Source organism: Etheostoma cragini, chromosome 14 (assembly GCF_013103735.1).
Source record: "Etheostoma cragini isolate CJK2018 chromosome 14, CSU_Ecrag_1.0, whole genome shotgun sequence".
In the NCBI taxonomy this organism is placed as follows: Eukaryota; Metazoa; Chordata; class Actinopteri; order Perciformes; family Percidae; genus Etheostoma; species Etheostoma cragini.
This window is the reverse complement of record NC_048420.1, coordinates 10,948,390-10,964,256: the sequence shown is the minus strand read 5'-3', so window position 1 is coordinate 10,964,256 and position 15,867 is coordinate 10,948,390. Positions and strand designations below refer to the sequence as shown.

The following is a 15,867-nucleotide window of genomic DNA, read 5'->3' as shown; positions in this document are numbered from 1 at the left end:
TTTTGACTTGGGACCGTTGTCATATTGCTTGTGTTATGGGGCAGAGACTGTAGGTGTGGTACACTCTTTTCATCTCTGTTAACACTTTAAAATGCAGTAATGGTTTATTCTTGTGATGTGAATGATTTGCATCTATTGTCTTGTATTTTGTTTTATTTATTTATATATACCTCATTGATATATTGATATATATGATCTTATAATCCTAATCATGATTTATGTTGTGATAAAGTCAACTTCCTAATATATTTGAATTTTGAAACTTTTACCTAAAAATGATGTGAATGAGCGTTGCCTCATCAATCTAGTCAATTAATGACCTGAAAATATATGTAAGAGTATAGACTTCATTCTGAGTTCCAGACCTTGGCAGCCCTGCTGATAATTTGCCTGTTATGAGACAATATAAATATAATGCAACCGGAGAAATTAACTTAATATTTCAAAGGGATGGAAATGGTATAGCAAAATGTCGAACAAATGTATAATGTGATAAAAGTTAACACACAGTAACGCAACCATTTGGGCTGGCCCAGTCTTAATGAAGTGTGCCAGGGGAAAATCATTCTAGACTGGAAGTTTCGTAACACCTGATGAGTGCAATGTTCTGACCCTGTCCTGCTACTTGACAGTTGGGTAATGTGAAATTGTTCTGGTATGCAACACAAATAGTCCACAATAGAGATTCAGGTTCACTCCCTGATGACATTTTTGCTTCCCTTTCCATCAGCTAGTCAACCCTCCCTTTCCCTCCTCAGGATTTGAACTTTGAACATAGATGGGTTTTATTCCAGGTTAAAGGGGAACAAGTAGGCCTACCTGCCTTTTTTTTTTTACAGCTCGTTCTTGTGTTTGTCATTAGCCAGATTTTCACATCTCGTTTCAACATTCAGGCCAAGGTCTGTGCCCCGTATGTCTGTTTTCTGTTGTAAGTGGAAAAAAAAAAGATGTCCATGTTTCCTGTCTGCCTCCTATTTAGATATTTCTCAGCCAGTGAGGTTTGTTTTGGCTGGTCAAATGGTTGGCCGGTTTGGGTTTGTGTGTTTTGGAAGGATCCTTTTCTCCTTCCAACACACATATTTTTTGCAATACTGGAAAAATGCCTGTTAATTCTTCTTCAGCACTTTGTCTTTTTCTAGTTTGAATGGTAAAACACAGGCCTAGTTGTCATTGTTGGTTGGGCTTTCACTCTCAAGCAAAGATTTAACAATAGCTTCATGAAAGAATAATTCAATAGCATTTATTTTTCACATTTCACATCCACATTTTGCACATGATTTATTGGCTGAGGCTGGAATTGAATGTTTCCGATTTCTGTTGGATACCTCTTTAGTTTTTAATCATTACTTTTCATGGGCTTTACCCACTTTTTAGAGCATATTCTACTGAGCAGAGAAACACATTTGTAGAGCAGATTGTCATGGGCATGAAACCATGGCCCATTAGATGTGTTTATGTATTAAGTGAATTACACCAGAAGCAAAGCTGCTGTAGTTGTTTATATTAATTTGGCTTCAAGTCCAAATCCATTTGCTGGAGGAAATTTTAGTTTGGATTGAAAAGCATCCAGCTAGAAATAGACAAGGAAAGCCACGGCTCATACATTTTTATTTTCATATTTATTTGTTAATTTATTTGGTTGAAATGTCAGGTTCAACACTTGCATAAACTGTTGATGATGTCCTGTGCACTAACATTTCCTGTTGACAAAGCCTGCTGTGTAAGGTAGAATTGTTTAAAGAATTGACAACTAAATACCACATGGACTGTAATCTACATCTTTAGCCTATTCTCTATGTATGATCCCTAAAAATAGCACTGTATGAGCGTTTCACTAGATGTTGACCACTTCCAGGTGCTCAAAATAAGTCACGGCATCAAGGTTTACTCATTCCAAAGCCTATTCCAAAGCTAAGTAGCAACCCTTACTACCTGCAGGCATTATTGGCCATATCTCACAAAACCAAGGCACTAAATATTTCTTATGAATTCATTATTTCATTTTGATTTAGTTGTGATACACATGAGCACAAAACTAGTACATTTGGAGATATATATTATATTATATATTAAAATCATATTCTGTATCAGCTAATTAACAACATCCACATTGTGCTGTATATAGGGAATAGTTACAGTGGAAATCCAGAGTTCACGCGAGAGCACTATTTGAATTTGCTCAGCAAGTAACTCTGGCATCGAGTATTGCTGCTCATTAACTATACCCTTGTAGCCGAGCTGCACCAATCACATCAGTGTATCTGATACAGGCGGGCCAGAGATGAGGTAAACAGATGACGACAGTTTAATCTACCAGTTAGCTCCGCTGGTAGCTAAGGTATGGGGCTCTGGATATGTCACCCTGTGTGTTGTTGTGATTGGTCGTATTGTTATCCAATTGCAAGCAGTGAGATTTTCAAATGTACGCTTGTTGCCGCCCCTCGATTCGGGCAACTTTCATTACTCAATGCCAGACCCTTCATCTTTCAGATTTGGGTCTGGATTTCCAGGCTAGTGAAAAGTATTCTTCAGTTGCAAAGTTCCCCCACTCACCCCCCAAACGTTTAAAACATATAATAAAGTCATCCTTCATTTTCAGGCAGCTGTGAATCACAAGCTTTGTGGCTGAGTAAGTGGAGTGGTTGCTAACCCAGAGGGGAAACTGGGTTTCAGAACCAAGCTTTATTTTTGCATGCTGTTCTGAATATTACTTTAGAGGTTCCCTGCCAATAATTAAATGGTGGAGGAAACAGTGAGTCACATCAGAATCAGCACAATATTGGCTACCAGCAGCTTTAGTATAACATTTTCAGTGCCATCCCTCAAAAAACCCAAATCCCCAAACCCTCAGTGTAATTTGCACTGTAAGTTGTATTGGGCAGCTTAACCATTTGGTATTACCAAGAGTGTCACTGAATTCTGTTACAAGTTGGTTATAAGCACCATTTTCTGTTCCAAAATGACACAGTTTGGAATTAAAGCCAAATCCATGCCAATTTTTAGTTTTTATAAGCCTGCAACTTGTCTTTTTCCATGTCACTAGCGAAGCTTCAGTTATCCGTACGGGACTGATAGGAACTAGCATGTCATGCATACTGTCACTGTACTGACATCATTATAGATTCACCGTGTGGTACTCTTTCCAGCCTGCTCTCTATTCATTGATATGTAATACCTTAGCTCGCTGTCTGCTAGAGAAAGATTACATAGACTTAAGTAGAGATGTGCACTACACAGCAGAGAATCAATGTATGTATAACAATCGTTGTATTTGTTTTTTTCTCTCAAAATGTAATGTAATGCAATCCTCTTGATGTTAGTTGTGACAGAGGAGATAGAATAGCAGAGCTGTTATTTGTTATTAGAATCATTGTGTTAAATCTGTACATGTTGGCACAGAAATATGCAAACATATGCACAAAATGCTTGAAAAACACCAGGAAAATGATAACATTATTTCAGTACACACACACATAACATATCTCTTCCCTGTTGTGGCCTCTAGATCATCGACCAGGAGATCAACCCCCATGTGGATCAGTGGGAAGCAGAAGGGAAGTTTCCAGCACATAAAATTTTCAAGATCTTAGGAAGTGCTGGTTTTCTCGGAGTCAGCAAACCAGTCGGTAAGAGTGTTCAGTAGTCTTTTCCTTTGAGAGGATCATTTAAAAACCAACATAAGTAGAACATTCATTTTTATAAACACACGTTGGGGTGATGCACGTGCTCGGTGATTAGACTCAGACAAAGAACCTGTTGTTTTGGAGTCTGGCATGACATTGCCCATATGAATGAAAGTTGGTGTTTGTTTGGTCACCTGTATCTTTGTCAGGTCTGTAATCGACTAACAAGGCATGCTGGGATGGTTTAGACTGGGCTTGTTTTCATGGAAAGAATCTAAGGACTGGCAGAAAATGATAACAGCCATTATAGCAAGGTGCCAAACCTAGTGCACCTTTTGTGCTGTTGGAAACAAAAATCCATTTTGCCTGATTGTGTCTCACTGAGAATGTTCATTTTAACATGTTGACTCCATTTGTATTCTAGGGCACTGTATTTGGTAATTCATACAAATTTGACGACTCGCCTGTGCCTCGGTCTACATGATTTAAGTTTTTGGGACATGCGGTTTCTTTTGCCATTCCAAAAGTCCCGTAATGAATCTACAACATATCTGTTCCCTGCTTTTAAGGATTTTTTTAAAGATTATTTTTTGGGGCTTTTCCCTTTTATTCGATAGTGACAGTGGATAGACAGGAATGGGGGAGAGAAAGAGAGGGGATGACACGCAGCAAAGGGCCAAAGGTTGGATTTGAACCCCGGCCGCTGCCAAGGACTAAGCTTACATGGGGCACACGCTCTTACTGGGTGAGCTAGAGGCCACCCCAAGGATACCATTTTTTTTATTACACATGAATAACAACCACATCAGAATCATTATTTAACATCTGGGAAGAATTTGTCTGAAGAGAATCAAAATGTGTTCTGACTGACCATCCTCACTTCAAGGCATTTCTTTTTCACAGCTGAAGTTTCTCTCTGTTTGACAGCCATACATTGCAGTTGGTCTGGTTTAGAAATGTCCCCACTGTGATGATGGCCGTCTGCTACAGTATATCCCATTTCCAGATGTGTACCCAGCTGTGTCACTGCTGGGCTTGAGGAGGGAGTGGAATAAGTACTGTACAGTACAGAACCACAATATAGTTGCGGCTGTCATGTGTGCTTCATTCTGAATATAAGAATAGATTTGTGGAAATTGTTTTACAATCTACAGCAGAGATTTAAAGCTTCTCAGTTATACCATATTCAGGTATTCCCGCAGTGATAGATTCATTCATCTCTATTCAGTTGCCACTTTTAATCTGGGATTTTGTCTTGCCGTGATGAAAACAGCTGTTATGGCTGTTTTGACATTTGCTGCTGAAAGAAGAAATCAGGTGAACACTGTTGGACATAGAGCTCTGTGAAGAAGATTGCACCCCAGGGCTGTAGGTCAAAGAAGGAGTAGGGCGAGGGAATTAAAATGTGCTGAGTACACAAGTCTTAAGCATTAGTTAGCAGGATTAGAGAGGAGGAGCGGCCCAGCAGAAAACACACTGTATTATCAGGTGGTAGATTACGTGGGTTAAGTACTGTATATAGAAACAATTGTCATGGTTGGCATGTTTCAGTAAGCAATTTAAATCATATACATCATATACTTGCAGCACAGTATATAGTCACTGATTCTAGTCCTAAGTCTTAAAAGAATGACGTTTTAGTCAACAAAAGCTAATGGACAATTATTGTATTGTCTTCAAAAAGACTATTGCTCAGTTACCATACTGTGGAACCTGGCTCCTTCTCATGACTCTTGCTGTGTTTGGCTTATTTTTTGTAATAATATTAGGAATAACCAAAGTTGCCATGGTGTTATATATCTTCAGGAAAGTGTGCAGTTGGAGTAGCTCCAACAGGACATGTCTTTGCTGCAGTGCTGACTAATTAGGCAGACTCAAAGAATTCTGCACTGGCCAAATTAATTCAGAGGCTCGGATTACAGGAATGGCATTGAGGATTTAGGAGGCTGTTCAATGGAGAAATAATTCCTCAGGTGGAAATACAACACAAAACACTACATTGTATAGTCCTGTTATGAAACATCTGCAAATATAATGACATTTTGTAATCTACTCACAATATAAATAACCATGTTTAAAAATTGATCCAGAATCAAGTGATATTTATTATTGTGATGTGTGCCGTCCACCTTTATCTGCCTTGTTTCAAGTTACAGACATTCAATACTAGAAAGGCTAAACTTTCAACCTATGTATTTTTTTATGGAAAATAACTCCAAAACGCTCAATTTAAAATTAAATGTTTGTTATAATATAATGGTTTTAAAGTTTTGTTGTACAAGTCAGGAGGTAAAACAAATCTAAGTGGCGCTCTTGTGTCTCAAGGTACAAAGCTGACTCTGGCAGATTGAATCTGCCAGAGGTCCTGTTGCATGTCATTGTCCATCTCTGCCTGATGTCCTGTCATCTCTCTACTATCTTATAAAGGCATAACATGTCCTAGACAAGAAAGAAATAAAACCTCTCTGAGAGTCCGGCCAACAGGTGAACTCAATGTAATTGAGGCCTACTTAAAACCCAGGAAAACAGAGCACTGGACAAGAAGGTTAATGCTCCTGTTAACATGGTTTGTAGCTATACAGCAGGTCCCTGTTATTTAATCCACTGACAAGAACACTCAACATTTATTCCCCACTCGTTTTCCATGTACAAGGAAGGGCATTATTACCTTCCAAACATGAGCACATGAAGTTCACCTAAGGCAGCCACGTTGAGGGAGAAGACAGGGATGACCCTTGGCTCCCTGCCTGTTTTCCTCTGCTCTGAGGAAGAGGTATCTGCAGTTCACACCATGCCAGTGGCCTTTTGTCTCCTGCCTGACAAATAGAACCTGGCATCCTCCACAGTTTGCCCTTTAACTAAATATTTTTGCTACAAATGTTAAGGTGAATAAACCTCTTGGCTCAAAAGGCTGTTTCCTTTCTCACAATTTCTACTTTGGTAATACTATGATACATGCATTACAATAGCTTGTCTTTCTATTCAAAAACGTTACTAACACAGTGACTTTTCCGGTTTGATTGTAGATGACACTATGATGGTGATACAATGCAAATACTACAACTGACACCTATGTCAATTGTCATGGATCTGAGCTTAAAGATTGATTCATTGGCCATATTTCCTATGTTGCCATTCTCCTGGGAGAAGTGGTTTATCATCAGGTCACTCGTGTTGCTAAAACTTTACGTTACTCTCTTTTTTCTTTGAGATGGCCAGTGTCTGCTGGTCCTGCACCTTTAAATGATCTCAATCTTTATCCTTCAATATGTGGGTCATATGGAGCTCCACCTAATGAGTACCTACGCCGAGGAACACTGGTGTTCAGAAGACACAGATGTGCAGGATTGACATTTGTAAAAAACTTTTGTTTGTTTTTGCCTTCTGCTTGCTTGTTCAACCGGACGGCCTGCTGTTTTGCTTAAAGTGGAATAATCCTCGGTGCTTCCCTTCATCCACATTATCCACCACAGGGTTTCCAGTGCTTAGAGACTTATCGCTGCCCAGCTGCACCTGCTTCCTCTTGTTTTTGGCTCCCCCACTCCCTTGTTTGCTTGTCCCACTATATCTCCCTCTTTCTCTGTCCCCATTTATTTTGTACTCTTTCTGTTTCTCCTTGTTCTCTTTGACAGTCTGCCAGACTGTGCTTTATGTCATTCAATAACTAGTGTGACAGGTGACATTAAACCACTTTGCTAGATTGGCAGGCTTCCACGTGGTGATTTCACACATAATTATTCAATTCATGCTTAGTCATTGCTAGTATCCATCATCCAGTGGCTGGAATCACTATATTAATTCATGGGAAAACTCAGCACCTGTGGGTTTTTGTAGGTTTTTTTTCCTGTTTTATTGTGTTGATGTATTTCCTTGTTTTATGTCTCATGTTTCCATCTGTGTTCCACCTTGTGTCTATGTTTCATGCTTAGTTTCCTGTTTTATTTTGTAGTCCCTCTATTTCTCCCATGTCATGTCTTGTTTTACTTCCTTCCTCGGGCCCTGATGTCTTTCACCTGTTCCCCAACCCTTGTGTCACCTGTCCCTTGTTTCACTCTCGTTGACTTGTGTATTTAGTCTATGTGCTTTCTGTGTCTGTTGCTGGTCTGTCGTAATCCATCGTGAGTCTTGTGTGTGAGTTCCTTCCAGTGTAAGTTATAGTTTTGGGTTCTTGGGATTTCGCCGTTCCTTAAGCAATCCTTGGTTTTTCTTCTAATCGGACATTAACAGCTTGCAGGTTTTGTAAGTACTCTTTTTGTTATCGTGAAATTCTTGTTATTTTTTCACTGCTGCTTCCGCTTCGCCTTCCTGCACTTGGGTCAAAGCTGCTACTCTGACAGCACCGAGTATTTTAAAAATGCTCAATCTTGTTACAATTTGCTGACTGGATGTTATTAAGATATTTTTGCTGAAGAATTAACTGTGGGGTAACATTTGCTAGACAAGCAAAGCTTGAGGATGTCCAGTTTTCTGCACTGCAGAAAGACATTTGTTTTTATAATGCTTTTCCTAAAAAAAGGCCCAAAGCCTCTTTGCTAATGCCCATACATGTCCCACATTCACATATACAGACACCACAACACACTTCTAGTGGGTAATAAGTAATGATTTAGAGTAATTACTTTTGTCTATACATTGTTTTTAAGGAAGATCTCACAGAGAATACCCTTTTTAGAGAAATGCAGCATAAAAGCCAGCTTATTCCAGGAGTAGCGGACTGAAATTTGTCCTTCAGAATTAATTATATGAGTCTGAAACATATTCATTTCATAGGTGCTGCAACTGATGATGAAAGGGAGAATAAAGCAAAGGAAAAGAGAGGTCTCTTTATAAGGGTAACTGACAGGCTTTATAATGCACTGTTCAACTCTATTGATGACCCAAGGTCATGGAAATGCCTTTCTTGACAGAATGGAGGACTTTTTCAATAACTTATTTGAGAGATCAAAATCAAGTTTTATATACTAAGCAGAACAGATGAGATGACACTGAGATGTCAGTGACCTGATTTTTGTTCCATGCTTCTGATCTCCCACCAGTGCGTTTTACACATAATTACAGGTAGCGCAATTAATGATAACATCCTTTAATTAATTTAAGTGCATGCACCAGTTCCACCTGATCAGTTGAGAATATTATACCAGTGTGTATGTGTGCATACAGAAACATGTTAGGCAGTGATTTTATCAAAAAGACAACAGGGAAGATGGAAGGGAGACAGGGTGCAGAGCTAGTTTAAGATGATGGGGTATATTTATTTATTTATCCAAAGTGACATTGGTACACCATTCTTCTTTTTTCAGCGGAGTTGCAGAGGTCAACATCTGTTATCGAATGTGCATAAATAAGGGGGAAAACATCTGAACAGAAAAAAGACACGGTGTACAGTGAACTATCAGCCTTGAACTGTCAACAGTAGCTAAAGAGGTGTGTTTCGTCCCATGCAGAGTATGGCGGCTTGGGCCTTGACTTCAGCTACAGCGTAGCAGTTTCAGAAGAGCTGGGTAACATCCGCTGTGGAGGCATCCCCATGGCCATCGGTGTCCAGAGTGACATGGCTACTCCTGCACTGGCCAGGTACAATCCCACTAACAATGATTTTGGATTTTATATATATATGTATATATGTACATATGCTGATATTTGACATATGGGGAAGGTCTGCAGTGTTTTCACCTTAAAAAAAAATACTCAGTTGGGGGTAGGAGACATGTCTTTATGTAAATGTGCATTGTTTCTTGCTGCCATACTCTCTCTCAACCTCAGTCTTTTCTTATCAAAAGGACAACAACTAATCAGCGACTCTGGCATCAATGCCATGTCTGCGTTTTATCCTTTTTACACCACCACTAGAGCCACATTTGTAAGAGCTGGAGTATATTTTCAAACATTTGTCACATATGGGTGTTTAATTTTGAAATGATAAAAGGTTGCTTGAATTGCTAACAACTGTCGCCCTGTTTACCCTGCAGATAATAATGTCGTCCAAACAAATAAGGGATAATTTTTAGACATTTTCTTCATTATGTGGTCCAGCTCTGCAGAGACACCTGTCTCCTTTTACATACCTATTTTCTTAGCTTGTGTTTATTTTACTGTATTTTTATTAGTCTAATGGGCAATGACTACGTCAACAGCTGCACTTGTTAACAAGTCATGAGTTACACTGATTGCACTTAGTGATGCAGATAGAATCCATTTTATTCTGGTACAAACACTATAAACCAATCCATATCCATACTGCTTATGACCACTGCTAAATAAATCGACACATTTCTACAAGGTGTCCTCACCTGTAGTTATCAACAAGTTATTACAACAATATATACTGAAGGCAGAGGATTTTACAGTGAATCAATGAATTGCTTAATAACAGGTGAACATCTGCTCAGCTGCGATGCTACTCTGCCAGCCCAGTGGCTGCAGAGTATTATGAACTATTTAAACTGAATGTTGGCTAACTTCTACATATTACAAATTTAGATACAGTAAAACTGTATCAACAAGCCATGCATATTACCCCTTCGTTACATTGGCCAAATCTATTATGGTCCAGGCCCTTTTTAAATGTATCTTAGTGGTGGATAGTATAGTTTCACTAAAATAAATACAGCCTATTGTGCTTCCCTTTTCCTTAAGTTACACTCCTTAAGGGTATGTGTATTCATATATTTGCCAATTGTTCGTCTCACCCTTGTCAAGAGTATGGCCTTGGCTTCTTGTATGATATGATCCTGCTGGAAAACAGCTGTTGGTGACACAAGACAGAATTCAGTGGAACAGAGAGTTTGGAATTTCCGAGCTTAATAAGGGGATTTACACTAACTTGCAGTGAGGTCTAAGTGCTAAGAGAGCAGCCAAAATACCATGGGAGCTTCAGGGTAAGACTCCCTCCTCTGTCCCATTGGAACTGTAATTGACACAAACATGGCACTGTTGTTTCACACAACTTTTATTAGACAGGTACCTGCCGTCGATCCTCTCCGTCGATCTACTTTGTTTAGAAGTAGGACTGGGCAATAGGGAGAAAATCAAATATGACAATATTTTTGACCAAATACCGCAATATGGATACTACAACGATATTGTAGTGTTGACTATTAGTGCTTTCTCAAAATATTTACACAATAAGATTTTTGATAAATTATCATCAGTAATGTGGATATAATGACTAAGTGGGTAAAGGCAAATAATAGAACAGTCTGGTGGTTCAGAAAAATACATAACTTTACTGTAATGCAGCATTTAAAACCAGGAAAGGACAACGCTTACACCATTCTATATTATCATATCCAAGATTTAAGACGATGTCTAGTCTCATATCACAATATCAATATAATATCAATATGTTACCCAGCTCTATTTAGATCTCTTTTAGATCTTAGTTTATAGGAAATCAACAAGGGTGCTCTTGGATTCCCCTGAGTGTCAACTTAAAATTAATAGTTACTAATATGTTTTCATTTTCACTTATTTGTGTGTCTGCAGGTTTGGTTCAGCTGAGTTAAAGAAAGAGTTCCTCCTTCCCTCCATCATGGGGGACAAAGTAGCCTGCCTCGGAGTTAGTGAAGTTGGAGCCGGCTCTGATGTGTCAAGTATGTCTCATCTTCATCATCTTCTGGTCATTTCTTATTGTATAATTTCCTTTCCTTTTTTATCTCCTAAAGGACTATTTTAAAAGAACTCATGCTACAGAAGTGATTGCAGAGCCAGGAATACAGCAGTTTTAGTATCAATTTGGTATAGATATTCTCTCTGGAGAGAAGGAGGGCATGCTGAATATAGGCCTAAATTCTCCGCCATCAGATTTCACCACTTTTTGACTTTTTTTATTCTGGATTAGTATGAATTATGTTATACAGAAGCATCAGCTTTTTATTTAGGCGTCAACATTTTATTTCTAGGATTATTCATCTGTTGAAACCTTTGATGTAACCTTGTGCCTTTACATTTCTTCTTGTCATTCCCAAATTTCTCTCTCCCTCCATCCATCCATGTACACACTCCACCACATATCAATTCAGGTATCAAGACCAAGGCAGTAAGGGAAGGGGACGAATATGTGATCAATGGGGGAAAGATGTGGACCACCAACGGTACCCAGGCTGACTGGATCTGTCTTCTCGCAAACACCAGTGACGGGCCCCCACACAGAAACAAATCCCTCTTCTGTATGCCCATGAACCTGCCAGGTAGGAGGCAGTTACTTGTGGGGTTGATTTTCCTGTAAAAGCAGAAGGCCTTTTTTTGAACAAAAAAACATTTAAGCTAAAAATGAACCATTATTTACATAATTCACATTCATCATCTGGGATTCATAGATCAAATTCACAAATGCAAAGCCCTCAAATTTAAGATTCTGTTTTTCAATTCTACCTAAAATGAATGAATTACTGCAAAATTCTAACATGATTTTTCTGAGCCTATTACTCTAAAACACACTCTCTACAGAATGTCCGTATCCGTTCTATCAGTAGGATTCATTAGCATTAGTCTGCCTTCTCCAAGATGCATTATGACCTTTATTTCTGTTTGCTGTCCTTACCATTGTAGGAGTACACATTGCCCGCAAGATTGATAAACTGGGTATGTGGTCATCAGACACAGCTGAACTGTTCTTCGATGACGTACGTGTGCCCTGCAAGAACATCATCGGCCAGGAAGGCATGGGCTTCACCTATCAGATGCTTCAGTTCCAGGAGGAGAGGCTCTGGGCAGTGGCCAATAGTGAGTGAACCTTTTTTGACAGTTCTTCATCTCTCACTTTTCCCTATTCTCTTTCCTTGTGTTATTCATTCTCCCCTTTGTTTTTCACCAAAGCTCATCTGCCGCCCACAGATGTAACTGTAAATTACACAGTTTACTGTATTAGTGGATTACCATTTCCAAGAATTGGGGAGTTCAGGTCACACAGTTCAGACTATTGAGAATCTGTAGGAGTTGTTTGTTTTTGATTCTGAGTAACTAGTGTGCATCAATATGTTTCTTGGGGGAACTGGTGAGAAACTGTTCTAGGAGAGTTCATCTTTTACGCACTATTACTGAATCACAGAAGCGTCTGTCCTGGTAAACATTTGTGCATCATATCATTAATCAGATTCATATACATGCATGCTGTGCAGGTGGTAGCAGTAGTAATAAGGTCACATCTCTCCATGTCTCTATCTTAACACCTCCAGTCTTGACAATGATGGACAACATCATTCATGAGACCATCCAGTACACACGGCAGAGGAAGGTCTTCAAGCAGCCTGTCCTCCACCACCAGTCGGTTCACTTCAGGTTGGCCGAGCTGCAGACGGAGGTCGAGCTGCTCCGCTCCCTCCTCCACCGAGCTACAGGTGCGGTCGCTTTATATACAGGGATAAAAAAGTGAAAGATTAATAGTATACGACAGATGTAAGGTGCGGTTTGCATTATCACAGCACTTCTGTTGTTAGATTATTTCACGTCTAGATTTTGCATGTCCAAAATACTTTTAAAACCCAGGCCTTGATTACAAACATGCATGTGTGATTTTGCATTTGCAGTATGGACTCAGTCCTAAAAGAAGGATGTGAATGCCAAACTAGCTTTGAGTAGGTAATTTGTAGATCTACAATGCAGCAGGTTGGTTCAAAAGATAACTATTAACTATTAAGTAGAGATAAGTTAACAGCGAACAACATTGTGGTCGACTAGCTATAGACAGAACAGTAATGACTTACTACTAGATTGTTAAAGCAAAAATAATTTCCTGGATGAGTTGGCTAACACAATGATTAAAACCATGTTTTGTCTGGAGTTAAATTCTTCCCTAATCCCTTTTTGTATTTACAGGCATTCAAGAGCTATGCTAACATTGTGTTTTCCCATTTAATTCTATTAGTTAATTGTTACTGGGTGTGGGTTGTGCGAGTGACTAAACGGAGCCTGAACAAAATGTATATATATATATATATATATATATATATATATATATATATATATATATATATATATATATATATATATATATATATGACAGTTGGCGATATTTAAAAATGGCTTTTTTTTTTTCTAAGGCCATATGATCAAAATGAAATGATTGATTAATAATGTAATAACAATAACTTCTAACAATGACTTATTTCACCAGTAAATGGCTGGTAAAAGACAAAAACAAGCCGCAGATGGATAATAACTTAAAATGCAACACAGGACTGGCGAGTTTCAGGTAAACTCATAGTCTCTGTGTGGTTTCTCCAACAACGGTAGCTGCCTGCAGACTCTTAAGGTCCCAGTGTTAAAATACTCATAGTCATACTTTACACCTATTAATGTAAGTTATCAGCATTTGAACCATTGTGTTTAATCCAGCTACTAGCTAACGGTAACGTAGCATCTCGTGCAGCGGTGCTTCTGAAAAAAAAGTGATGCACTGAAACGAGGAACTGAAATTTTCGTTCTTATTCGGTCTTGTTACTACCGTTTACGTCGGAACAGGTGCCCCATTGGCACTTCGTTTCAGTACCCAACCCTAGTGGTTACTGTGTTAATCTAGATTTCCTTATCAAAGAACAAAACATTACAAACTTTTAACTTTTTCTTTTAAAGTTAAGTAGAACAATTGGGGATTTTGTCTTACTCAAGGACACATCTGTGTGGACAGGAGGAGCTACTGTTGGTTCTGTGTGTGCTGGCATAACTTCAAAACCCACAGCCAGTTTGGCTACCTGAAAAAAACTGGCACATACCCAGCTCCTCCAAAATACATCCCAAGTGCTTTACACTGCAGTGTTCATGATATGAATATGTGGGTGCATTATGGTGGGCGGGTGTTCAAGGTCTTGTGTGATTTTCTCTTGTTAGTAACTACTTCAATGACAAGCAGCTTTGAATAAATCTAGTTGCTCCGATTCGTTAGCTCGGAAACAGATCAAAGCTTTTACATCTGTTTGCCATTGGTAGATAGAAACACACATGCACACTGAAACAGGAAAAATCATGCAGGAACAGGGAACATGTGTGAAAGAGGCATTGCATCAGCTACCAGTGACCCTGAAACAGAGCCATGTTGATTTATTGTCCTTTTTTTCCTCTCTTCATTTTTTATAATGCCTTTTCATCCACCTGGCCATTTTTCACTCACCCGGGCTTGTGCCACTACTTGTATTCTTCCTATTTTTCTGCAGCATTGTACATTAAAGGGAATGATGTCACCAGGCTGGCATCCATGGCCAAATTAAAGGGGGGCCGCCTGGCCAGAGAAGTGGGTGACAGCTGTCTCCAGTTTTGGGGAGGAATGGGCTTCACCAGTGACGTTCTGGTCAGCAGATTTTACAGGTGAGGCTGGTCAGAAAAAAGTACCGGTAACTGAAATGCGTCTTTTGTTCAGGGATCTGGTTTTAAAACTCTCTCCTGTTTTCTCTATCACAGGGATTCGTACGCATGTGGCATATGATTTTTAATTATTTTCACACTTGTGCTCTTTGTTCATCTCATCTGAAAAAATATCTGACTGCAAAACCGTCGCTGCACATATAGCAATTTAAATGAGATTGTTAGGCTCAGATTGATTTATGGCTTTCCTCTAAACATAGCATGTGATCAAGTAACACTAATTGTTGAAGACATGCAGGGTCAGTCTCCTGTTGTGTACTGTTTAGCTGTGAGCCCTCACATTTATTCAGTGTATTATCAAGTGACAGTGCTTGATTCAGATTCTCCCCTTTTTTACTCTGTGCTGACATTTACTGATGGGGCAAATAATACACCCAAAGAAGTAGTCCAGGATGTGTGGTGTCACTTTCAGTAAGGGGAGGGGGGGGGCGAATTATTGCTCCAATGATTTAAGTGAATCAGATGTTGAAGAAAATTTAAAGGATTTTCAAAAACACTACTTTTTATTAACCTTGTCCATTTTACAGAGATTCTAGGTTAATGTCAATTGGTGCAGGAGCTGATGAGGTCATGCTGGGAATAATCTGCAAGTACATGGACACACTGCCCAAGAACTGATATCAACACCTGACCCAGGGACTGATGTTTGCTGCTCCACTGCTGATAACGTGCTAATCATTCACAATGAATTGCTAAACACCGATCACCTAAGTGCAGTTCTGATATGTTAAAATGCGTGACGTGCAATGCATTAAGATTGTCATGCCTTTGATTGTTTAAACTATACTGTATGTGGTCTGAAAGAAAATCAAACACACAGAATGACAAATCTCCTGTGTTCTTGTTTTCCATGACCTTACAAATGTGGACAGCTAAATGTAATCAT

General features: G+C 39.1%; 1 protein-coding gene across 1 annotated transcript in view; it reads left to right on the top strand.

The window, feature by feature from the left end:
• zgc:85777 (uncharacterized protein LOC405871 homolog) overlaps positions 1 to 15,707 on the top strand; it is a 17,286-nt gene extending 1,579 nt beyond the window's left edge. The window contains exons 2-9 of the mRNA XM_034892036.1: positions 3,506 to 3,626; positions 9,068 to 9,197; positions 11,109 to 11,215; positions 11,645 to 11,812; positions 12,174 to 12,347; positions 12,800 to 12,961; positions 14,774 to 14,924; positions 15,509 to 15,707. Of these exons, the coding sequence (XP_034747927.1) occupies positions 3,506 to 3,626; positions 9,068 to 9,197; positions 11,109 to 11,215; positions 11,645 to 11,812; positions 12,174 to 12,347; positions 12,800 to 12,961; positions 14,774 to 14,924; positions 15,509 to 15,599 (1,104 nt within the window). The 3' untranslated portion in view covers positions 15,600 to 15,707. The remainder of the gene's footprint in view (positions 1 to 3,505; positions 3,627 to 9,067; positions 9,198 to 11,108; positions 11,216 to 11,644; positions 11,813 to 12,173; positions 12,348 to 12,799; positions 12,962 to 14,773; positions 14,925 to 15,508) is intronic.
• Positions 15,708 to 15,867: the final 160 nt, after the last annotated feature.